The sequence below is a fragment of the Carassius gibelio genome, chromosome B4 (genome assembly GCF_023724105.1).
Source record: "Carassius gibelio isolate Cgi1373 ecotype wild population from Czech Republic chromosome B4, carGib1.2-hapl.c, whole genome shotgun sequence".
In the NCBI taxonomy this organism is placed as follows: Eukaryota; Metazoa; Chordata; class Actinopteri; order Cypriniformes; family Cyprinidae; genus Carassius; species Carassius gibelio.
The window spans coordinates 771424-797195 of record NC_068399.1 but is presented as its reverse complement, the minus strand read 5'-3'; the positions used below and the strand labels follow the sequence as shown (position 1 = coordinate 797195).

At 40.4% G+C, this 25772-nt stretch overlaps 2 protein-coding genes across 2 annotated transcripts in view; one reads left to right on the top strand and one right to left on the bottom strand.

The window, feature by feature from the left end:
• ttll1 (tubulin tyrosine ligase-like family, member 1) overlaps positions 1-25772 on the bottom strand; it is a 298921-nt gene that overhangs the window by 241242 nt on the left and 31907 nt on the right. The gene's annotated exons all lie outside the window — the stretch shown is intronic.
• On the top strand, positions 810-5208 carry LOC127956313 (uncharacterized). The gene has a single exon (XM_052554154.1). The coding sequence runs from the start codon at positions 1093-1095 to the stop codon at positions 5206-5208; it is 4116 nt and encodes a 1371-aa protein (XP_052410114.1). The 5' UTR covers positions 810-1092.

Below are 25772 nucleotides of genomic sequence, written 5' to 3'. Positions count from 1 at the left end.
TTGAGCCCATGTGAAAAAGTAGCATAATTTACATATGACTTACAGTTTGTTTTAATAAATATCAAACATTCAATTTAATGGTGCATTATAGCTGTCATCTAGATGAACAATTACAGTTGTTTTTATGACTGTAAGTCATTCTCTTCAAATGCTACTGATGTTAGAAAAGTGTATAACAATATCACATGTAACTTTAGAGAAGGTCCCTAAATTTGAGACTCTCGAATGTCCAATGTCAAGCCAACTTTATGCCTGTTTTTGTTTTGTTTTTTACTTTATTTTTCTTTTCTCTGTGCCGGATTGCTGATGTCTTTTACCCGGGCATAGATGTCCATCCATCAATTACGAACATTCATCCGCAAATGTCCGAGCGGTCGCGAGCGCGGATGGGAGAATGGCGCATGTTTTATTTTTTTGAGCTACTGGGATGGTGCCCCCTCTGGGAGTTGGTGCCCTACGAAGACTGCGTATTCTGCATATAGGGAGCGGCGGTACTATCTGGAAGATATATTCCTCAAACCGTCGTACAAGAGGAGGTGATGCTAGTACTTCAAGCATCTCTCAAAACCTATCTGTTCATAAAGCCTTGTGGCGAGCCAGCTAACGAGGGATTAGCGTCGCCCAGGAAACAGCGCTCACACTGCAATCACTGGGGAGAGCATGGTGATCAAAGACACCTGAACCTCATCAGCAGAACAGCTTTTAAGCAGAGGAAAAGGAGAGGTAGTTGAGCTTCGACTCCAGAACTAGACTAACACTGTGTTCTGGCTCTCTTTCAGATTCAGGTGTCTGAGGAACAGCACGTCACGCCGCACCTACTGATACTTTGGGCTGCACAGCCAAGACTCCTACACCAGAGCACGCCAGCACTGCACAGTCTACTTTCACCCACTGCTCAATAAATCGCCCCTCTGGGGAACTTCACTGCAGTACTGTCGTCCGTGTGATCACTCTCCCCGCCACACTGGTGGAGAATGCGGCACTAAGAGAGTGATTCCTTCCCCACAAACCCGGATTGACAATTAGCGTTAAGTGTCCCCGTAGAACCACGCTCTCTCTCTCTCTCGGCTCGGCGTACCTCTGGGGCTGGAAATGGAGGAGATTATTCGCAGACTCACAGAAATAACGGTCCGACAGCAGCAATTCTCTGAGCAGCTGGCAGCCCGGCAAGAGAGGACGGAACAGGTGGTAGAGCAGCTGCGTGGTGCCACGGCCCAGCGAACCCCACTCCCTGAGCCACGATGGCAGGCCCATCAACACCTCACGAAACTCAATGACCAGGATGACGTGGAGGCATATTTACACACCTTCGAGGTCATTGCGACCAGAGAGGCATGGGAGAAAGAGCGGTGGGCACAGTTGCTCGCTCCTTTCCTGACAGGAGAAGCCCAGCGAGCATATTACTCCCTCCCACCACCCCGAAATGAGGATTATGACGCGCTGAAGAAAGAAATCTTGGCCAGGGTTGGGCTGTCCCCAATGTGTGCCGCCAGACACTTCCAGCAGTGGACCTACGACGAGCACCTCACCATCCGAGCTCAAGCTGCCCGACTGACTCGCCTCGCCCACCTCTGGCTTTTACACGACGGCCCAACGGCGGCCCAGGTTGCTGAGAGGGTGGTAATTGATCGCTTGCTTCGGGCCCTGCCACGTCACTACCGGAGGCTCGTGAACATGCGCAACCCCTCCAGTCTGGCAGAACTGATGGAAGCGGTGGAGCTGGCAGAGGCATCCTTTGCCCCCGAGGCAGGAGACAGAGTGGCGACAACGCCACGGAAGACCAAGCTTGACCGACGACAGGCGGAGGGCACCTCAAGGCCAGTTAATGGACCAGTGGTACCTGCGCCGGGACAAACCGATGAACCCATGCCCACCGAGCCGCCATCCCCGGGAGGTCGCGTGTGGAAAGCTGGTTGTATCGTCCATAGAGCAGTCCCGCAAGGTGCCCCTGAGCGAACCGTCTGCCTGGATGGGGGAACCGTTCGAGCTGTCCTAGACTCGGGCAGCTCGATCACTTTGGTCCAGCCTGGGGTACTGCGACCCCGGCAGAGTGGGAAAGCTAGGATACCCATAACCTGTGTGCATGGAGACACCCGCAACGTTCCCGCACAGCGTGTTACCATCTCAGCCAGCCCCGGGACATGGCAACTGGAGGTGGGGGTGGTTAAAGACCTCCCAGTACCGGTGCTACTGGGAAGAGACTGGCCAGGTTTCGATCAGCTAATGGCCACCGCGATGCAACAAGGACCCAACCCCCGGGCTCGCCACAAACAACGAGCAGAACGTACAGAAGGCCGCCGACCAGCCCTTCTGGCCACCGACAGCGACGGGGATGGTGAGTGTGCTAATTCTACTAATATGTATATGAACTTGTTCCAACAGATCACAGCAGGGGGATCGTTTGGCCGAGAGCAGCGGGAGGACGAGCGCTTGAAGAATTGCTGGACTCAGGTTCGTGTAATAGAGGAGGAGGTGCGCCAGCCCCCGCCGCACCCCACCCCTTACTTCATAATCAAGAATGGCCTGCTTTACTGTGTTGCCCAGCGTCGGGGGGAGGAAAAACTGCTCTTAGTGGTGCCAAGGACCAAGACTGAGACGGTAATCGAGCTAGCACACTCGCACCCGATGTCTGGACACCTGGGCGTGGTTAACACCACACAACGGATTCGAGACCGGTTCCACTGGCCAGGATTGGAGGCAGAAGTGAAGCGATTTTGCCAGAGCTGTCCAACCTGCCAGCGCACCTCCCCTCGTCAGCCTCCACCCAGCCCACTTGTGCCACTACCCATCATTGAGGTGCCCTTTAGCCGCATCGGTATGGACCTAGTTGGGCCTCTGCCGAAATCCGCCCTGGGTCATGAGCACATCTTAGTCATACTGGACTATGCAACCCGGTACCCCGAAGCCGTGCCCCTCAGGAAGGCCACTTCCAAAGCCATTGCCCGTGAGTTATTCATGCTATTCAGCCGAGTGGGAATACCACAGGAAATATTGACTGACCAGGGAACCCCCTTCATGTCTCAGCTCATGGCGGAGCTCTGCCAGCTCCTTAAGGTGAAGCAGCTCCGCACGTCGGTGTACCACCCCCAGACGGATGGATTGGTTGAAAGGTTCAACCAGACACTGAAACAGATGTTGCGACGGGTGGTGGCGGAAGATGGGCGTGACTGGGACCTGATGCTTCCCGATGTGTTATTTGGCATCCGAGAGGTCCCTCAGGCGTCCACTGGGTTCATGCCTTTTGAGTTGTTGTTCGGCCGACAGCCCCGTGGGCTGTTGGATGTGGCAAGAGAGGCATGGGAGCAACAGCCGGCACCCCATAGAACCGTTATCGAACATGTGCGAGAGATGCGTGAGAGGATTGAACGGGTGATGCCTCTTGTCCGAGAACACCTTGCAGAGTCACAGCGCGCCCAGAAACGGCTGTATGACCGGCCAGCCCAGCCAAGGGAATTCCAACCTGGGGACCGAGTGCTGGTTCTTGTGCCGACTGCGACTTCCAAATTCCTAGCCTCCTGGCAGGGGCCCTACACCATCATAGAGAAAGTGGGGCCAGTAACGTACCGGGTTCGCCAAGTGGGACGCCGGAAGGAGCAGCAAATCTACCACATCAACCTGCTCAAGAGGTGGGTGGCACCCCGGGAGCAACTGGCAGCTTTTGCCCAGGAGGAGACCCCAGTGGTCGCAGTAGGGGAACAGCTCTCTCCGATGCAGAAGGCGGAAATAACCACCCTGGTCAGACAATTCAAAGATGTGTTCAATACGCTACCCGGGCAAACCCGGATTATACAACATGAGATCCGCACGCCCCCTGGTGAAATCATTCGGCAGAGGCCCTACCGAATCCCGGAGGCTCGGCGGCAGGCTATTGAGGAGGAAGTAGCCCGGATGCACCAGCTGGGAATCATCGAGCCATCCCGCAGCCCTTGGTCCAGTCCCATCGTAATGGTCCCAAAAAAAGATGGAACTCTCCGGTTTTGTAACGATTTCAGACGGCTGAATGAAATCTCAAGCTTCGATGGTTACCCTATGCCCCGTGTGGATGAGCTCTTGGTGAGATTAGGAGGGGCCCGTTACATCTCTACACTCGATTTGACCAAGGGCTATTGGCAGGTGCCCCTCACCCCCGACTCAAAGGAGAAGACTGCCTTCAGTACCCCTGGTGGCCACTGGCATTACCGGGTTCTCCCTTTTGGCCTTCACGGGGCTCCTGCCACATTCCAGAGAATGATGGACATCATTTTGCGACCGCACCAGTCCTACGCCGCTGCGTACCTGGATGATGTGGTCATCCACTCGGTGAGCTGGGAGGAACATCTCGATCGGTTACGGAGAGTACTAACGGAGTTGCGGCGAGCTGGACTTACTGCTAACCCAAAGAAGTGCCACTTAGGGCTTGCAGAGGCACAATACCTGGGCTACCAGATTGGCCGGGGGCTAATCCGACCTCAGAGCAGAAAGATAGAGGCGGTTCAGCAAGCGGCGCGGCCCACCAACAAAACTCAGGTGCGTGCCTTTCTGGGACTAGCCGGATATTATCGTTGCTTCATACCAAATTTCTCCTCAATAGCCAGCCCTTTGACAGACCTGACCAAAAAGGGACAGCCAGAAAAGCTGAAGTGGACGGCGGCAGCTGAAGCCGCATTCCAAACCCTCAAGGAGGCGCTCTCGTCTTCGCCCGTCCTACATGCCCCGGACTTCAGCTGCCCATTCATCCTACAGACAGATGCTTCCGACACTGGCCTGGGTGCAGTCCTTTCCCAAGAGAAAGGAGGAGAGGAGCACCCAGTCGTATACATAAGTCGGAAGCTCACCCCAGCAGAGACTCGATATGCAGCCGTGGAGAAAGAAGCGCTTGCCATCAAGTGGGCCATCTTAGAGTTGAGGTATTACTTGTTGGGCCGCACCTTCACTCTTATCACAGACCATGCTCCGCTCCAATGGATGGCCCGGGCCAAAGATACTAATGCCAGGATCACCAGGATCACCAGGATCTCCAGGATTTCCACTTTAGGGTCCAGCATCGGGCTGGGGCAGCTCATGGCAATGCCGATGGGCTCTCCAGGATGTGGTCACTATGGTCAGGCCTGTCAAATAACACTTCCCTCCCACCCCCCCGATCTCCCTTGTCTCTCCACAGATGTTCACGCAGTACCAGGACGGCGCTTTGGGGGGGGGAGTGTGGCGAGCCAGCTAACGAGGGATTAGCGTCGCCCAGGAAACAGCGCTCACACTGCAATCACTGGGGAGAGCATGGTGATCAAAGACACCTGAACCTCATCAGCAGAACAGCTTTTAAGCAGAGGAAAAGGAGAGGTAGTTGAGCTTCGACTCCAGAACTAGACTAACACTGTGTTCTGGCTCTCTTTCAGATTCAGGTGTCTGAGGAACAGCACGTCACGCCGCACCTACTGATACTTTGGGCTGCACAGCCAAGACTCCTACACCAGAGCACGCCAGCACTGCACAGTCTACTTTCACCCACTGCTCAATAAATCGCCCCTCTGGGGAACTTCACTGCAGTACTGTCGTCCGTGTGATCACTCTCCCCGCCACAGCCTATATATAAAGTCTTAATATAGTATTCCACAATATGTTGTGCTATTCTAATATTATTGTGTTTTTTTATTGACATTGTTATTTGCTGTTATTTTTTGTTTTAATATTGTTACTGTTGTTACTTGTTGTACGGTGACCTTGAGTGGTTTGAAAGGCGCCTTAAATAAAATGCATTATTATTATTATTATTAGCTGTACACTTAATAAAAAAAATTATATATAAACTTATGCAATTGTATATATATATGTATATATAGTGTACAGTTTTCTTTTATTGCATCTTGAAATAAATGTTTCTGAGTTCTGTGTTTGTTTATTTTTTTTTTATTTATTTTTTTTTTAGGAAGATTAAAGCCTTTAATCTCCTCAAAATAAATGTGCATATAAACCATGAACAATTTAATTATAGCTGTATTTATAAAATGCTTACTAATGACTATTAATTTTGGGAGAAGGCTATATAAAGCAGCAACAGTTGATGTTGAGGCCTAAGATATTTCTTAAGCTGTAATGATGAAAAAACAACAACAACACAAAATTGCTTTTTTTTCTGCTGGTGATTAAAGAGATGATTAAGTCTCCCTCCCTCTCTCTCTCTCTCTCTCTCTCTCTGACACCAAGCCCATCCCCTCTCCCACACATTCACACAAACTCAGCACACACACTTAACACACACACACTTAACACACAAACACACACACACACACACACATTACCCACAGTGACAGAGGGACAGAGTGACATCAGATGTATGGTAGTTTTTTAATTTTATATCATCCATATAGTGTTGTATAGTCATGAAACTATGCATATTTCCTCAGCATGACTTCTATGTGTACATTTTGTTGAAGTGTTTAGAAGCTGCACTTAAAAAAATAAAAGACATTTACTGGTTCCTTTTTTACTGTTATTTCAAAAAATCACCATGACAAAACCATTCAAGCTATCCAAAATTCATTCACCTGTTCTGTAAGATAAATTCTATAAACAGTGGTAAAAGAGGATGTGGTGCTGATCCTTCAAGAGTCACTCCAAACTTATCTGTCCATAAAGCCTATAAAGAATTATTCTTAATACACAGTATTTCACAATACTTCAGCATATTATTCTAACTAAGTGAGGGTCATTTTATCAGTAAAATACATATTATTTTTCTTTGAAAGATTTCTATAAATGATTTAAATCATACTTGTTTCTACAATAATTATTTAAAAGTAATCATATAGCGCCATCTGGTGGCCATTAATGGTAGTAAGAATTGCAAGCTTGATTTATATGTTATGATAGTTTTAATTTTAAGCTGGCTCTTGAAAATGATAAAGCTATGAAACTTACTGTGCTTCTTTCAAATGATGACTTCTATGTATATAAAAAATTATGAAGAGTTGGAATAAAGAATGTTAAAAATAGTAAAATAACTATTGTATTTTTTTATGTTACTTTAATAAATCGGTATGGCCACACCATTTAAGGTATCCTAAACCCATTCGCAATTTAACATCTTCAGTATATTGGCATCATGTTGAAAAAGTTTGGTGTGAACTACTTGTGTCTTCTTGGAGGAGTATGATTCATTTACAGGCTGATTTGATCATAAATCCACAATAAAATTTCTGAGTTCTGTATCAATCTGTGTTGTTGTTTGTTTATTTTCATTTTTTTATTTTTCATAGGAAGATAACTGACCCTTTACTCTCCTTTTTAATAAATGTGCTTATAAACCAAGATCAAGCTATTTATAGCTGTATTTAAAAGCTGCTTATTAATGACTATTTAAGTTGGGACAAGACTTTATAAAGCATGAACTGACTATTTACTAATGAGTGCAGTTATTATAAAGTGTTACCAATGCATTCACTAATGTTAACAAATTAGACATTATTTTACAGTGTTATAAAATCCTTTAATGACTTATAAGCATTTGTGAAAGTTCTGCTTGCATTACAGCTTAGTCTTCATCTGTGAGCTGAACAGTTTTACTGTTACATCCATGAGATTATGTAAATTAAGATAAATGTCATGTCACAGGATGGAATAGGTCGGTATCAAATGAGATTGAAATTATTATTTGCAGCACAAATAAGTATTTTTAGAATTTTGTTTTTAATTCCTGAAACTGTCAGAAAAGGATAAGCCCTAAGAGATTTCTTAAGCTGTAATGAAAACAGCAATGTTAGCAAAAGCAACAAAAAATAACAATTTAAAATACATTTTTTTTCTGGTGATTAAAGAGATGATTAAGTCTCTTTCTCTCTATCATTGTGTCTGCCACTCAGCTCATGCCCATCCCCCACTCACAGACACACACACTCTCAGTCAGCACACATACATTCCTCAAACAGAGGGACAGAGTGAGTTGAGATGTCTGACAGTTTTTTAATTTTCTTTTAATCATACAGTGTTGTAAAGTCATGAAACTATGCATATGTCCTCAGAATGATTTGATCTCTGTATGAATTTTTTTTTTAAGTGTTTGGAAGCTGCAATTTAAAAATACAAGACAATTAATGATTCCCTTTTTACTGTCATTTAAAAAAATCACCACGACAAAACTGTTCAAGCTATCCAAAATCCGCTCGCAATTTAAGTTCCTCAATGTTTTTTCCACATGTAGACAAAGTTTGGTGAGTATAGTGAACATTTCCTGTGAGGAGTATGCATTAAATCAGAGCTCAATTTAAATATTCAAATCAAAATAGCCTACTTCCTGTTGGTCGTAGCTGATGACTGTGAATTAGAAAGTTGTCCGTCTTGAGAAGAACAATTTATGTACCAAGTTTGGTGTCTGTAGCTAAAACTAACCCCCCCACTTTTGACAAAAGGTGGCGCTATAGAGTGCCTCCTTCACGCCCTTTTAAAAGCTTTTGCCATTGTCTAGCTATCACTAATACTGATATGTGTTTTGAGTTTCATGTAAATCTGAGCTTGTTGTCTGCCTCAAACTCACCATAACAGAACATTCAAGTTTGACACGTTGCCATGGCAACACTATATCAGATATCAATATCCCCACAACAGATTTACATCGGCCGTGTTTTGTCATTATTCTGATGAAGTTTTAAGTAAATAGAATAAAAATAAGATGCTGAATTCAAAGCATTTGGAAAATGACACACTTCCTGCTGCCAGTTGGTGGCGCTATAATGTTGACTCTTAATAGTCACATATATACGATCAGTATCATACAACGAACAAACCAATGAAGTTTGATCAAATTCAGGAAATGTATGTGGATGTTATTAGACATTTCCTGTTTCTCATTTCTCGCCATAATTTCAAAGCCTCGCCACGAGCAAACCGTTCGAGATATCAAAAATCCCCTCACAATTTTTCATCCCCAATGTCTTGAGATCATGTTCACCGAGTTTCGTGGCGAACGGGTTGAAAACCTCAGAGGAGTATTTCAAATTCCAGAGCATGCTTTTTTTAAACAGCCCTGAATAGCTGACTTCCTGTTGGGCGGAGCCTATGACATAGAGCGCGAAAGTTGTTCAGCTCAATGAGATCTATAAGTGTAGTGAGTTTCATATAAATACATGCAAGCGTGTGTGAGCTATGGTTCAAGATTTCTGACGGTGTTCCAGGGGGCGCTGTAGAGCCCCTGTGCCACGCCCGGGTCCCAGTCTCTGTGGCGTCCTGATGGCCGCAGATTCCAATGAGTGTGCCAATTTTCAAGAGTTTTTGAGCATGTTAAGGCCCCCAAAAATGCCCGGAAGGTTTAAAAAAAAATAAAAAAAAAAATAATAATAATAATAAGAATAATCCTTAGGGGAACAATAGGGCTCTTCGCCCCTTCGGGCTTGAGCCCTAATTAAAGCTGCAAGCAGCGATGAACGGGCCCTCGCACCCGGGCTCACCGCCATCGTGTGGCTTTAGTAAAAAGGTGAACGTTGAGAAATATGCATTTAATGTCCTAAATATAAGTGGAATATATCAAAGTATATCCCATATATGTGCCAATCTTACTGTTGCCAGCAGGTGGCGCTATCATTATAATGGAATATTGGCCTTCAGATGTGTTCAGGCCAGGACTCTTATCAAACTTGTGAAGTTTGGGGAAGATTGAACATTTTATGCTTGAGTTACAACAACTTCTCTTGCTGTGGCAAGACATCAAATTTTGTCATGGCACCATGGAAACGCCCTTTAACAAAAACTCAAGATCTCCAAAAGTTGACATCGCACAGGCCTTTAGATTAGACTGACCACAAAAAAGACATTGATGTCAAAAAATTTCTAGGAGTAGTTTGTCACAGCGTAAAACATATCACTTCCTGTTGCCAATAGGTGGCGCTATGACTATAACTGAATGTGGGCATGTAGATCTGTTAAGGGCAGAAGTTTTATCTAACATGTGAAGTTTGGGGCAGATTGGACATTGTATGTCTGAGTTACAGCAACTTCCTTTTTCATGGCGAAACATCGAAATATGTCAGGCCACCATGGACACACCCTTTAACGAAATCTAAAGATCTTCGCAATTTAACATCGCAAAGGGCTTAAGATTACACTGACCAGGTTTGGTGTTGATCTGAATAAATCTCTAGGAGGAGTTCGTTAAAGTACAACCCCTGAAAATGGCAAAAACAACGCCAATTTTGCAGAGAAAATTCTAAATAACCGACTTCCTGTTGGGATTCGGATTTCGTACCAAGAGACTTTTTTGTAGGTATTGGTGTGTTACATGTGTATACCGATTTTTGTACATGTACGTGAAACATAGCTTGAGGCGCACTCTGTTGAAAGTGTATAGGTGGCGCTATCGAGCCATTTTGCCAAACCTGATGGAATTTTGGCCTTCAGATGTGTTCAGGCCAGGACTCTTATCACACATGTGAAGTTTGGGGAAGATCGGACATTTTATGCCTGAGTTATAACATCTTTTATTCCCATGGCGAGACATCGAACTTCGTGACGGCGCCATGGACACGCCTTTTAACGAAAACTCAAGATCTTCACAACTTAACATCGCACAGGCCTTTAGATTAGACTGACCACAAAAAATACATTGATGTCATAAAATTTATAGGAGTAGTTCATCGCAGTGTAAAATATGTCACTTCCTGTTGCCAATAGGTGGCGCTATGTCTATAACTGAATATGGGCATGTCAATCTGTTCAGGTCAGGAGACTCATCAAACATGTGAAGTTTGGGGCAGATTGGTCATTGTATGTCTGAGTTATAGCAACTTCCTGTTTCATGGCGAATCATCGAAATTCGCCAGGCCGCCATGGACACGCCCATTAACGAAAAACTCAAAAGCTTCGCAATTTAACATCGCAAAGGCCTTCAAATTAGGCATACCAAATTTGGTGTTGATCTGAATGAATCTCTAGGAGGAGTTCGTTAAAATACAACGCATGGAAATGACAAAAATGACACAAAATTTGCTCATAATATTAGTAATAACCGACTTCCTGTTGGGTTTCGGATTTTGCTCCAAGAGACTTTTTTGTAGGTATTGGAGAGTTACATGTGTATACCGATTTTCATACATGTACATGAAACGTAGCTCGAGGCGCACACCGTTGAACGTGTATAGGTGGCGCTGTTGAGCCATTTTGCCACACCCACTTCTGAAACCCATATCAGACGTAAATTTTCGCCAGTTCTGAGGTGTGTGCAAAGTTTCATGACTTTTCGAGCATGTTTAGGCCCTCAAAAATGCGATTCATTTTGGAGAATAATAATAATAATAATAATAATAATAATAATAATAATAATAATAATAATAAACGGAGCAATTCCAAGAGGGTCCTCACACCATCGGTGCTCGGGCCCTAATAATAATAATAAACGGAGCAATTCCAAGAGGGTCCTCACACCATCGGTGCTCGGGCCCTAATTAAAGCTGCAAGCAGCGATGAACGGGCCCTCGCACCCGGGCTCCCCGCCAGCGAGTGGCATTAGTAAAAAGGTTAACGGTGAGAAATATGCATTTAAAGTTATAAATATGATTGGAATATATCAAAGTATATTCCGTATATGTTCCAATCTTACCGTTGCCAGCAGGTGGCGCTATCATTATAATGGAATATTGGCCTTCAGAGGTGTTCAGGCCAGGACTCTTATCAAACATGTGAAGTTTGGGGAAGATTGAACATTTTATGCTTGAGTTATAACAACTTCTCTTGCTGTGGCAAGACATCAAATTTTGTCATGGCGCCATGGAAACGCCCTTTAACAAAAACTCAAGATCTCCAAAAGTTAACATTGCACAGGCCTTTAGATTAGACTGACCACAAAATATATCTTAATCTAAAAAAAATTATAGGAGTAGTTTGTTGCAGCGTAAAACATGTCACTTCCTGTTGCCAATAGGTGGCGCTATGACTATAACTGAATGTGGGCATGTAGATCTGTTAAGGGCAGAAGTTTTATCTAACATGTGAAGTTTGGGGCAGATTGGACAATGTCTGAGTTACAGCAACTTCCTCTTTCATGGCGAAACATCGAAATTTGTCAGGCCGCCATGGACACGCCCTTTAACGAAATCTAAAGATCTTCGCAATTTAACATCGCAAAGGGCTTAAGATTACACTGACCAGGTTTGGTGTTGATCTGAATAAATCTCTAGGAGGAGTTCGTTAAAGTACAACCCCTGAAAATGGCAAAAACAACGCCAATTTTGCAGAGAAAATTCTAAATAACCGACTTCCTGTTGGGATTCGGATTTCGTACCAAGAGACTTTTTTGTAGGTATTGGTGTGTTACATGTGTATACCGATTTTTGTACATGTACGTGAAACATAGCTCGAGGCGCACTCTATTGAAAGTGTATAGGTGGCGCTATCGAGCCATTTTGCCACACCTGATGGAATTATGGCCTTCAGACGTGTTCAGGCCAGGACTCTTATCACACATGTGCAGTTTGGGGAAGATCGGACATTTTATGCCTGAGTTATAACATCTTTTATTCCCATGGCGAGACATCGAACTTCGTGACGGCGCCATGGACACGCCTTTTAACGAAAACTCAAGATCTTCACAACTTAACATCGCACAGGCCTTTAGATTAGACTGACCACAAAAAATACATTGATGTCATAAAATTTCTAGGAGTAGTTCATCGCAGTGTAAAATATGTCACTTCCTGTTGTCAGTAGGTGGCGCTATGACTATAACTGAATATGGGCATGTCAATCTGTTCAGGTCAGGAGTCTCATCAAACATGTGAAGTTTGGGGCAGATTGGTCATTGTATGTCTGAGTTATAGGAACTTCCTGTTTCATGGCGAATCATCGAAATTCGCCAGGCCGCCACGGACACGCCCATTAACGAAAACTCAAAAGCTTCGCAATTTAACATCGCAAAGGCCTTCAGATTAGGCATACCAAATTTGGTGTTGATCTGAATGAATCTCTAGGAGGAGTTCGTTAAAATACAACGCATGGAAATGACAAAAATGACACAAAATTTTCTCATAATATTAGTAATAACCGACTTCGTGTTGGGTTTCGGATTTTGCTCCAAGAGACTTTTTTGTAGGTATTGGAGAGTTACATGTGTATACCGATTTTCATACATGTACATGAAACGTAGCTCGAGGCGCACACCGTTGAACGTGTATAGGTGGCGCTGTTGAGCCATTTTGCCACACCCACTTCTGAAACCCATATCAGACGTAAATTTTCGCCAGTTCTGAGGTGTGTGCAAAGTTTTATGACTTTTCGAGCATGTTTAGGCCCTCAAAAATGCGATTCATTTTGGAGAATAATAATAATAATAAATATAGCTGCAAGCAGCAATAACGGGGCCAAGCACTACAGAAGCAAGCTTCAGACGAATGGCAGGAATGAGTAATTAAAAGTGTTTTAAGATTATTTTAGGCAAAATGGCTTGAAAACAATAAACACAACAACTAGTAATAAGATTTATTGGCTTATCACGTGTAACCTATAGGTGGCACTGTTACCAAATTAGTTTGGAATGGTCAGTGTGAGGTGTCGATGACACATACAAAGTTTGGTGCAAATATGTCAAAGCTTTGCAGAGATACAGCCTCAAATGCATTTTGACACCCTTCCAGCAGGTTCATTGAAGCGCTAAATGAGAACCGTTTCGTATATCGACACGAAATCCATAACATTTTGCCAGCATGGTCTGAAGATGATACACGTCAAATTTGGTGAAAATCTGACAAAAGGTCTAGGAGGAGTTCGAAAAAGTAGGTTTTCAACATTAATCAAAATGGCGGATAGGAAGTTCAGCCAAATAAGGAAAACTTTGTATCTATGTTCTCGACTTGACCCAAGGAATCTATTAAGACCAGCATCATGTCAATAACCAGATGTATTCAAAAGTTATTAGCCTTTATGTACATTGAGTTATTACTTTTGACCACTAGGTGGCGCTGTTTCAAAATATTTTGAGTACCTTCAGGGTATGGTGTTGTTGGCACATTCTGAGTTTCGTAATATTACACTAATGCATTTGTTTAGTATAGCATTCTATTTCAGAAAACTGCATTGAAGTCAATGGGAATTTCATGTTGTGTTCTATTATAGCGCCACCAAGAGGCTCAGTCCAACCATTTGTTTTATGTGTCATCAGAGTGAGCCCATACATATGTGTGTCAATTTTGGTGAAAATATCTCAATTCACTTCAGAGTTATAGACATTTAAATGAAAAAACACGTAAAAAATGACTGACTCTTGATTTTGATTGAATTGTACTACCCCTTACTATCAATATTTTTGCATTTGGGCATTGGCGTATAGCTATCGACCTATGTTTCCGAACTTCTGACGGTGGTTTCGTCTCGATCAAACAAGCGGTTTCAAAGATATAGCCAAATGTTTTTTAAGCGCTAAATCACAACGCTACACAAACCGTAAAGCGAAACCTAGCATGTTTGGTATTGTAGGACTCTGTAAGGTTTCAGGAGTCCAATTTGATGAGTCTGGTGAAAATACGTCGACCACACCCAAAGTTATAAGCATTTTTAAAAAGAAGATCACCACTAGGTGGCGCTGTTTCGAAACTTTTCACGCTCCTTCAGGACATTGTGCTGATGACCCATACCAAGTTTCGTAACAATCCGTTGATGCGTTCTTAAAATACATCATTTTAGCACAAAATTCAAAATGGCCGACAGTCAAAATGGCCGAAATGGTAAAATTGGATATCAGTCGACTCGGCATGTTGCCCTGAATCTAACAAGACCAATTTTATGATTTTTGGACAAACTATTTAGAAGTTATGAGCAAAAATAGCAATTTTTCATATCTCCAGACCAGTAGGTGGCACTGGGCCGAAACGCAGCAAGTAGCCTCAGGTCATGCTTGTTATGACATGTACCAGGTTTGGTCTGAATACGATAAATCGTTGCAGAGATACAGCCTTGCGACTGTTTTTGTAAGCGTTACGTAAAATTTGTTTGAGCGTTTATCGAAAACAGTTTGACGAATCAATTTGATTTGCATAACTTTTGGTCAGCACTGCCTGAAGATAATCTGGTTCAATTTTCGTGTGAATCGGACAAACCGTCTAGGACGAGTTCGAAAAAGTAGGTTTTTTAAAAAATTCAAAATGGCGGCCATATTTCTATGACAGAAAATGACGTCATAGGATGCAATCGAATCGGCATGAGCTCAGAAATCAGAGGAAAAAAGATTTTTGTTGATTGGCCTTAGGGTTAAAAAGTTATTAACAAAATAAAAGTGAAACTTTGGACAGTTGGTGGCGCTAGAGGCAATGTATTAGACCCACCAAAATTGGTGTACTTAATGTTGGCACTGTCCTCTATCAGAATGTCAAACCATTACAACTTTCCCGCATTTGGTTCTATGGGCTGCCATAGACTCCCAGTCGGAAGAATAATAATAATAATAATAAGAACGCCAACAAAAACAATAGGTGCCTCGCACCTTCGGTGCTTGGCCCCTAATAATAATAAGAACGCCAACAAAAACAAGAGGGTCCTACGCACCTTCGGTGCTTGGCCCCTAAATATAGCTGCAAGCAGCGATGTCGGGCTCAAGCCATCAGTGCAACGCCACCCCGGTGGCATCAGGATAACTGTGCCCAGCGGGCATAAGCCTTTACAGTAACCCTCTGACAATCAAGTTTTAAGGGATGCGGCAGTTAAAAGGTTAATCCGACCAATCTAGACTTTGAAATCACATACACAGAACAATATATATAACTTTATTAACACTTTATTTTAATATTTATAAAAAATGTATAAGCTGTGCATTGTAGCTGACACCTATATGAACACATTACAATTGTTTTATGACTGCAAGTCTTTCTTCTCAAATGCTATTGAGCTTCAAATTTGCATTTGAGCCCATGTGAAAAAGTAGCATAATTTACATATGACTTACAGTTTGTTGTAATAAATATCAAACATTCAATTTAATTGTGCATTATAGCTGTCACCTAGATGAACAATTACAGTTGTTTTTTTGACTGTAAGTCATTCTCTTCAAATGCTACTGACGTTAGAAAAAGTGTATAACAATATCACATGTAACTTTAGAGACCGGCCCTAAATTTGAGACTCTAGAAAGTCCAATGTCAAGACAACTTTATGCCTGTTTTATTTTCTTTAGTTTTCTTTTCTCTGTGCCGGATTGCTGATGTCCTATACCCAGGCATAGATGTCCATCCATCAATTACGAACATTCAGCCGCAAACATGAGGTGTGAGCGGTCGCGAGCGCGGATGGGAGAATGGCGCATGTTTTTTTTTTTTTTTTTTGAGCAACTGGGATGGTGCCCCCTCTGGGAGTTGGTGCCCTACGAAGACTGCATACTATGCATATAGGGAGCGGCGGTACAATCTCGAAGATATATTCCTCAAACCATCTTACAAGAGGAGGTGATGCTAATCCTTCATTCCTGCATAAAAGCTATTCAAGTGTACAGTTTCCTTTTATTGCATCTTGAAATAAATATTTCTGAATTCTGAATCAAACTGGGTTGTGTTTATTTATTTATTTTATAAGACAACTGAGACTTTAATCTCCTTTGTAATATATGTGCTTTTAAACCAAGAACAATTTATTTATAGATGTATTACTGCTTAATAATGACTATTATTAAGGGAAAAGGCTTTATAATCATGAACTATTTACTAATGCTTTGCTAATGAGTGCAATTATTATAAAGTGTTACCATTGCATATACTAATGTTAACAAATTAGACATTATTTTACAGTGTTACCAAATCCTTAAATAATGTATTAGTGTTTTGTAATGATTTTAATGACCTATAAGCATTTGTGAAATAGTTTTACTTGCATTGCAGCTTTATCTGTCAGTTGAAGAGTTTTACTGTTACATCCATGAGATTAATAAATGTCATGTCATGTCACAGGTTGTCATAGGTCAGTATCAAATGAGTTTGAAATTATTATTTGCAGCACAAATTAGGGTTCTTAGGATGTTTTTAAATCCCTAAAACTGTCAGAAAAGTATAAGGCCTAAGAGATTTCTTAACCTGTAATGAAAGGAAAAAACACCACCATTAGCAACAACAAAAACAATAACAATTTAAAATACAGATTTTTTTTTTCTGATTATTAAAGGGATGATTAGGTCTCTCTCTCTCTCTCTCTGCCAGACAGCCCCTCCCTACAGTCCACACACACTGTCACAGTCACCAACCCCCTCACACTCCCCCTCCCTCTCCCCCTCCCTTCCCTCACACAGACAGGGTGGCCAGAGTGAGATCATGTCAGTTGAGAAGTCTGACAGTTTTTAAATTTTCTTTTATCCATACAGTGTTGTAAAGTCGTGAAACTATGCATATTTCCTCAGAATGATTTGATCTTTGTATGAAAAAATGCTTTGAAGTGTTTGGAAGCTGCAACTTAAACATACAAGACAATTAATGTTTCCCTTTTTACTGTCATTTCAAAAATTCACCACGACAAAACCGTTCAAGCTAACCAAAATCGCAATTTAAGTTCCTCAATGGTTTTTCTTCATGTAGACAAAGTTTGGTGTGTATAGTGTACTTCCCCTGTGAGGAGTATGCATTAATTCACAACTGTAAAATCTCAAAAATACACATTCAAATCAAAATAGCCGACTTCCTGTTGATCGTAGCTCATGACTGTGAATTAGAAAGTTGTCCGTCTTGATTAGAACAATTTATGTACCAAGTTTGGTGTCTGTAGCTAAAACTAAATAAAATGCATTATTATTATTATTAGCTGTACACTTGCTAAACATTTTTAAATATAAACTTATGCAATTGTGTGTGTGTGTGTATATATATATATATATATATATATATATATATATATATATAAATTCAAGTGTACAGTTTTCTTTTATTGCATCTTGAAATAAATATTTATGAGTTCTGTGTTTGTTTATTTTATTTATTTTATTTTTTATTTTACATTTTTTTTAGGGAGATTACAGCCTTATATCTCCTCAAAATAAATGTGCATATAAACCATGAACAATTTAATTATAGCTGTATTTATAAAATGCTTACTAAAATATTAATTTTGGGAGAAGGCTATATAAAGCATGAACTGACTATTTACTAATGCTTAGCTAAGAATTGCAGCTATTATGAAGTGTTACCAATGCATTTACTAATGTTAACAATTGAGACATTATTTTAAAGTGTTACCAAATCCTTAAATAATTTAAAAGTGTTTTGTTATGATTTCATTAACCTATAAGCATTTGTGAAATAGTTCTGCTTGCATTAAAGCTTAGTCTTCATCTGTGAGCTGAACAGTTTTACTGTTACATCCTTGAGATTATGTAAATTCAAATAAATGTCATTTCACAGGGTGACAGAGGTCAGTATCAAATGAGTTTGAAATTATTATTTGCAGCACAAATAAGGTTTTTTAGGATTTTTTTTAATCCCTGAAACTGTCAGAAAAGGATAAGGCCTAAGATATTTCTTAAGATGTAATGATAACAGCACAATTAGCAACAACAACAAAAAAATAACTATTTAAAATACAGTTTTTTTTTCTGGTGATTAAAGAGATGTTTAAGTCTCTCTCTCTCTCTCTCTCTCTCTGTCTGTCTGCCACTCAGCTCACACCCCTCCCCCACTCACACTCACACACACACACACAGAGTCAGCACACAGAGTGACAGAGTGAGATCAGATGTCTGACAGTTTTCTAATTTTCTTTTAATCATACAGTGCTGTAAAGTCATGAAACTATGCATATTTCCTCAGAATCACTGGTTTTCTAAATTAAAAATGTTTTTTAAAGGTTTGGAAGCTGCAATTTAAAAATACAAGACGATTAATGTTTCACTTTTTACTGTCATTTCAAAAAATCACCACGACAAAACCGTTCAAGCTAACCAAAATCTGTTCGCAATTTAAGTTCCTCGATGTTTTTTCTTCATGTAGACAACGTTTGGTGTGTATAGTGTACTTCCCCTGTGAGGAGTATTCATTAATTCACAACTGTAAAATCTCAAAAATACACATTCAAATCAAAATAGCCGACTTCCTGTTGATCGTAGCTGATGACTGTGAATTAGAAAGTTGTCCGTCTTGAAAAGAACAATTTATGTACCAAGTTTGGTGTCTGTAGCTAAAACTAACCCCCCCACTTTTGACAAAAGGTGGCGCTATAGAGTGCCTCCTTCACGCCCTTTTAAAAGCTTTTGCCATTATCTAGCTATCACTAATACTGATATGTGTTTTGAGTTTCATGTAAATCTGAGCTTGTTGTATGCCTCAAACTCACCATAACAGAACATTCAAGTTTGACACGTTGCCATGGCAACACTATATCAGATATCAATATCCCCACAACAGATTTACATCGGCCGTCTTTTGTCATTATTCTGATGAAGTTTTAAGTAAATCGAGTAAAAATAAGATGCTGAATTCAAAGCATTTGGAAAATGACACACTTCCTGCTGCCAGTTGGTGGCGCTATAACGTTGACTCTTAATAGCCACATATATACAATCGGTATCATACAACGAACAAACCCATGAAGTTTGATCAAATTCAGGAAATGTATGTGGATGTTATTAGACATTTCCTGTTTCTCATTTCTCGCCATAAGTTCCATGCCTCGCCACGGGCAAACCGTTCGAGATATCAAAAATCCCCTCGCAATTTTTCATCCTCAATGTCTTGAGATCATGTTCACCGAGTTTCGTGGCGAACGGGTTGAAAACCTCAGAGGAGTATTTCAAATTCCAGAGCATGCTTTTTTTAAACAGCCCTGAATAGCTGACTTCCTGTTGGGCGGAGCCTATGACATAAAGTGTGAAAGTTGTTCGGCTCAATGAGATCTATAAGTGTACCGAGTTTGATATAAATACATGCAAGTGTGTGTGAGCTATGGTTCAAGAATTCTGACTGTCTTCCAGGGGGCGCTGTAGAGCCCCTGTGCCACGCCCGGGTCTCAGCCTCTGCGGCGTCCTGATGGCCGCAGATTCCAATGTGTGTGCCAATTTTCAAGAGTTTTTGAGCATGTTAAGGCCCCCAAAACACCCCGGAAGGTTTAATAAAAAATAAAAATAATAATAAATATAGCTGCAAGCAGCGATGGCGGGCTCAAGCCACCAATGCCATCACCACCCCGGTGGCATCAGGTAAACTGTGCCCAGCGGGCACATGCATTCACAATATCCCTCTGGCAGTGAGGTTTTAAAGGATAGAGGGGAGCGTAGAGGGGAGCGTGCATTTGCAGTGGCTGGGCCACGACTCTGGAATACCCTGCCTTTAGAGATCAGACTGGCCCCTTCCTTGTCTATTTTTAAATCTTTGCTAAAAACTTTTTTATTTTCCTTAGTGTACTGACTACTGTGTTATGCTACATTTTGAAATGGGTGGTTTTAAATTTTTTGTCTGGTCTATTTTTATGTATGTGTAATATTCTTGCTCTTATGTTAAAGCACTTTGGTCAGCCAGGAGGCTGTTGTAAATGCGCTATACAAATAAATTGAACTTGAACTAGAACTTGAACTTGATATGGCAGTTAAAGGGTTAATCCGAATCATCTAGACTTTAAAATCACATTCACAGAACAATATATATATATATATATATATAACTTTAGTAACACTTTACAATAAGATTTCATTTATAAACATTATGTTAACATGAACAATATTTATATAGCATTCATTGATGTCAGTTAATATTCCAAACTTAAACATTAAAACATTGTTTTATTGTGATTTTTTTCCAAGCACATTTTACCAATTCCAAACCATATCAATCTTAATAACTACCATTATTTTTTATTTAATCATTTATGAGTGCTATACAATAGTCCAGGAAAGCTGGAAGAGAAAAACAGGTCAAGAAGAACTGACAAAAGAATTGCAAAAGAATTAGGAATTAATGTGAAGATTAATTTTTAGTCAATTCTGCAAGACAGACTTTCAGGAAAGGAGGTGGAATAAAAATGAGCTCCTAAATCTTAATCCCAGATTCTGGAAGATATATTCCTCAAACCATCGGACAAGAGGAGGTGGTGCTGGTCTTTCACGAGTCACTCTAATCTGTTCATTAAGCCTATATATAAAGTCTTAATATATAGTATTTCACAATACTTCATGGTATTCTAATTAAATAATTTTTTGGAATCTTAGATCTCTCAGAACCTGACACATTGTAATTCTGAGACTCCAGGAAAGTGGCAGTTCTGTAAAATGTTGGCGCTGGAGACTAAATGCTCACTGATAGTTTCACACCTAATTCACTTAAAACACACACACACAGTGACAGAGGGACAGAGTGACATCAGATGTATGTTTTTTAATTTTCTGTCATCCATATAATGTTGTATAGTCATGAAACTATGCATATTTCCTCAGAATGACTTGTCTTCTATGTGTACATTTTTTTGAAGTGTTTAGAAGCTGCACTTTTTTTTACTGGTTCCTTTTTTACTATTATTTCAAAAAATCACCACGACAAAACCATTCAAGCTATCCAAAATTCATTCACACCTGTTCTGTAAGATTAATTCTTTAAACAGTGGTAAAAGAGGATGTGGTGCTGAACCTTCAAGAGTCACTTAAAACGTATCTGTCCATAAAGCCTATTAAGAATTATTCTTAATATACAGTTCACAATACTTCAGCTTGTTATTCTAATTAAGTGAGGGTCATTTTATCAGTAAAATTCCTAAAATACATATTATTTTATTTGAAAGATTTCTATAAATTATTTAAATCATACTCGTTTCTCCAATAATTATTTAAAAGTAATCCTATAGCTCCCTCTGGTGGCCATTATAGGTACTAAGAATTGCAAGCTTGATTTATAAGTTATGATAGTTTTAATTTTATGCTGGCTCTTGAAAATGATAAAGCTATGAAACTTATTGTGCTTCCTTCAAATGAGGACTTCTACTTATATAAAAAATTATGAAGAGTTAGAATGAAAATTTTTAAAGATATAGTAAAATAACTATTGTATTTTTTATGTTACTTTAATAAATCTCTATGGCAACACCATTTAAGCTATCCTAAACCCATTCACAATTTAACATCTCAGTATATAGGCATCATGTTGTAAAAGGAGTATGGAGTAGTATGAGGAGGAGTATGAATTCATTTACAGGCTGATTTTATCATAAATCCACAATAAAATTTCTGAGTTCTGTATCAATCTGTGTTGTTGTTTGTTTATTTTTATCTTTTATTTTTCATAGGAAGATAACTGACCCTTTACTCTCCTTTTTAATAAATGTGCTTATAAACCAAGGACAAGCTATTTATAGCTGTATTTATAAACTGCTTACTACTGACTATTAATATTGGGACAAGGCTTTATAAAGCATGAACTGACTATTTACTAATGAGTGCAGTTATTATAAAGTGTTATCAATGAATTTGCTAATGTTAACAAATTAGACATTATTTTACAGTGTTATCAAATCCTTAAATGACTCATAAGCATTTGTGAAAGTTCTGCTTGCATTACAGCTTAGTCTTCATCTGTGAGCTGAACAGATTTACTGTTACATCTATGAGATTATGTAAATTCAAATAAATATAATGTCACAGGATGTCATAGGTCAGTATCAAATGAGTTTGAAATTATTATTTGCAGCACAAATAAGTTTTTTTTAGGATTTTTAATCCCTAAATCCCTAAAACTGTCAGAAAAAGGTTAAGGCCTAAGCTATTTCTATGTGAGTGGCTAAATTTATTTTTGTTTTCATAATTGTAATACACAAACTATGAAATTATACAAAATGTATAAAAAGGTAAATAAATAAATACGCACACATTAAAAAAGCAGCCAAGTCGAATGAGTTTCCTTTTTTATATAGATTAAAATTGAAGACAGAAGCAAGTGGTAAATGTGGTCACTTTAATATTCAAATCCAGTAGATCCAGTTTATGTTCAGGTGGCTGTTTTCGTTTATATTCGCCAAGCTATTATGTATTTTGAAATAATCTTGTCCGTTATGTGTTCGTTCGTACGACGAAAGCCAGAATCCTGCAGCTCGAGAGATATATGTTATTCTGCCAGTCGCGCTTTCAAATAGTCTTGCACACTTAAACAGGTCACAAACACCTGCATTTAGCTCTTGTAGTGTTACAATGGGTTTATTGTGTGCATTTGTGGTAATATTTTATTTAAAAAAGCTCTTAAACAAGAATAAATTCGTTTGTTTTGAGCTGGACAATGTACGTGCTGATCGGAGGCGGTGATTTCAGATAGGCAGCTGCAAATATTTCATTTTCACACAAACAGTTCAAAAACATCTTAATTTAGCTCTTGGTGTGTTCTAATTGGTTGATTGTGTGATATCGCTGTAATAATTTATTTTTAAAAGCTTTAAAACAGGAATAAATTCGTTTTCTCTGAGCTCTTTACTCCAGACGCTCGTGATCACAGCGGTGATTCATCTCTCCTATTTCTCACATATCTCTGGCCAGAAATAATTTATCCATGAGCCCTGAACCGGTAATAATCAGATATGTTGGTTTAGCTTGTCAGTGTGAATTAAATCTAAGTATTTGTTTGTATTTTTAACCGATTTAAAAGTGAAAGTAAAAGTCCGGTAATTGCACCTGTAGGGGCGCAATTTCTCTCAGACAATGGAAGTCTGAAGCACATATACTCAAACAGAGGGACAGAGTGAGATGAGATGTCTGACAGTTTTTTTAATTTTCTGTTATCCATACAGTGTTGTAAAGTCGTGAAACTATGCATATTTCCTCAGAATGACTTTTTCATCTGTATGAAAAAATTCTTTGACGTGTTTGGAAGCTGCAATTTAAAAATACAATAATGATTCCCTTTGTAAGGTCATTTAAAAAAATCACCACGGCAAAACCATTCAAGCTATCCAAAATCCATTCACAATTTAAGTTCCTATCAGAAATACTGATGTGTGTTCAGAGTTTTGTGAAATTCTAAGTATGTTATTTGCCTCAAAATCACCTGAGAAGTATTCCAGTTTGACATGTTGCCACGCCAACAATTTTTTAGATATCAATATCCCCCTTGCAGATTTATATCGGCTGTGTTTTAACATTATTCTGATGAAGTTTGAAGCAAATCGAGTAATAATAAGATGCTGAATTCAAATCATTTTGAAAATGACACACTTCCTTCTGCCAGTTGGTGGCGCTATAACTTTGACTCCTAATAGTCACATATATGCGATCGACATCATACAACGAATAATCTGATGAAGTTTGATTAAAATCAGGAAATGTATGTGGACGGTATTAGACACTTCCTGTTTCTCATTTCTCGCCATAATTTCAACGCCTCGCCACGAGCAAACCGTTCGAGATATCAAAAATCCCCTGGCAATTTTTCATCCCCAGTGTCTTGAGATCATGTTGACCAAGTTTGGCGGCAATCGAGAAAAAAACCTATGACAAGTATTTCAAATTCCAGAGCATGCGCTTTTTACATAACTCTAAATAGCTGACTTCCTGATGGGCGGAGCCTATGACATGCAATACGAAAGTTGTTCGGCACGATGAGATCTATATGTGTACTGAGTTTCATATGAAAATGTGCAAGTATGTGTGAGCTATACATCAACATTTCTGACTGTGTTCCAGGGGGCGCCGTAGAGCCCCTGTGCCACGCCCAGGTCCCAGCCTCTGAAGGCTCCTAAAGGCCACAGATTCCAAAGTGTGCGCAAATTTTCAAGAGTTTTTGAGTATGTTAAGGACCCCAAAAGCCCCCACAACTTTGACGAAAAATTTGAATACTAAACCCTAAATAGCCAACTTCCTGTTGGGCGGAGCCTATGATATGCAATACAAAAGTTGTTTGGATTGATGAGATTTATATGTGTACCGAGTTTCATACGTCTACGAGCAAGAATGTATGATATATGGCCCTCCATATTCCAGGGGGCGCTGTAGAGCCCCTGTGCCACGCCCGTGTATCAGTCTCTGCCCGGCCCTAATGGCCGCAGGTTCCAATCTGTGTGCCAATTTTCAAGACTTTTTAAGCACGTTAAGGGCCCCAAACGCCCCCGAGACGTTGGAAAAAAAAAAAAAAATAATAATAATAATAATAATAATAAAAAATAATCCTAAGGAAAACAATAGGCCTCTCGCCCTTTGGGCTTGAGCCCTAATAACAAGAATAATCCTTAGAAGAACAATAGGGCTCTTCGCCCCTTCGGGCTTGAGCCCTAATAATAATAATAATAATAATAATAATAATAATAAACGGAGCAATTCCAAGAGGGTCCTCACACCATCGGTGCTCGGGCCCTAATAATAATAAACGGAGCAATTCCAAGAGGGTCCTCACACCATCGGTGCTCTGGCCCTAATTAAAGCTGCAAGCAGCGATGAACGGGCCCTCGCACACGGGCTCACTGGCAGCGAGTGGCTTTAGTAAATAGGTGAACGGTGAGAAACATGCATTTAAACTCATAGACTGACCACAAAAAATATATGAATCTAAAAAAAATTCTAGGAGTAGTTTGTCGCAGCGTAAAACATGTCACTTCCTGTTGCCAGCAGGTGGCGCTATGAGTATAACTGAATATGGGCATGTAGATCTGTTAAGGGCAGACGTCTTATCTAATATGTGAAGTTTGGGGCAGATTGGACATTGTATGTCTGAGTTAAAGCAACTTCCTTTTTCATGGCGAAACATCAAAATTTCTCAGGCCGCCATGGACACGCCCTTTTATGAAACCTCAAAATCTTCACAATTTAACATCGCAAAGGCCTTTAGATTTAACTGACCAAGTTTGGTGTTGATCTGAATATATCTCTAGGAGTAGTTTGTTAAAGTACAACCCCTGAA

What these genes read in the sequence shown, in the direction of transcription:
- LOC127956313 (XM_052554154.1), top strand. Translation starts at nt 1,093, where the DNA reads ATGGAGGAGATTATTCGCAGACTCACAGAAATAACGGTCCGACAGCAG.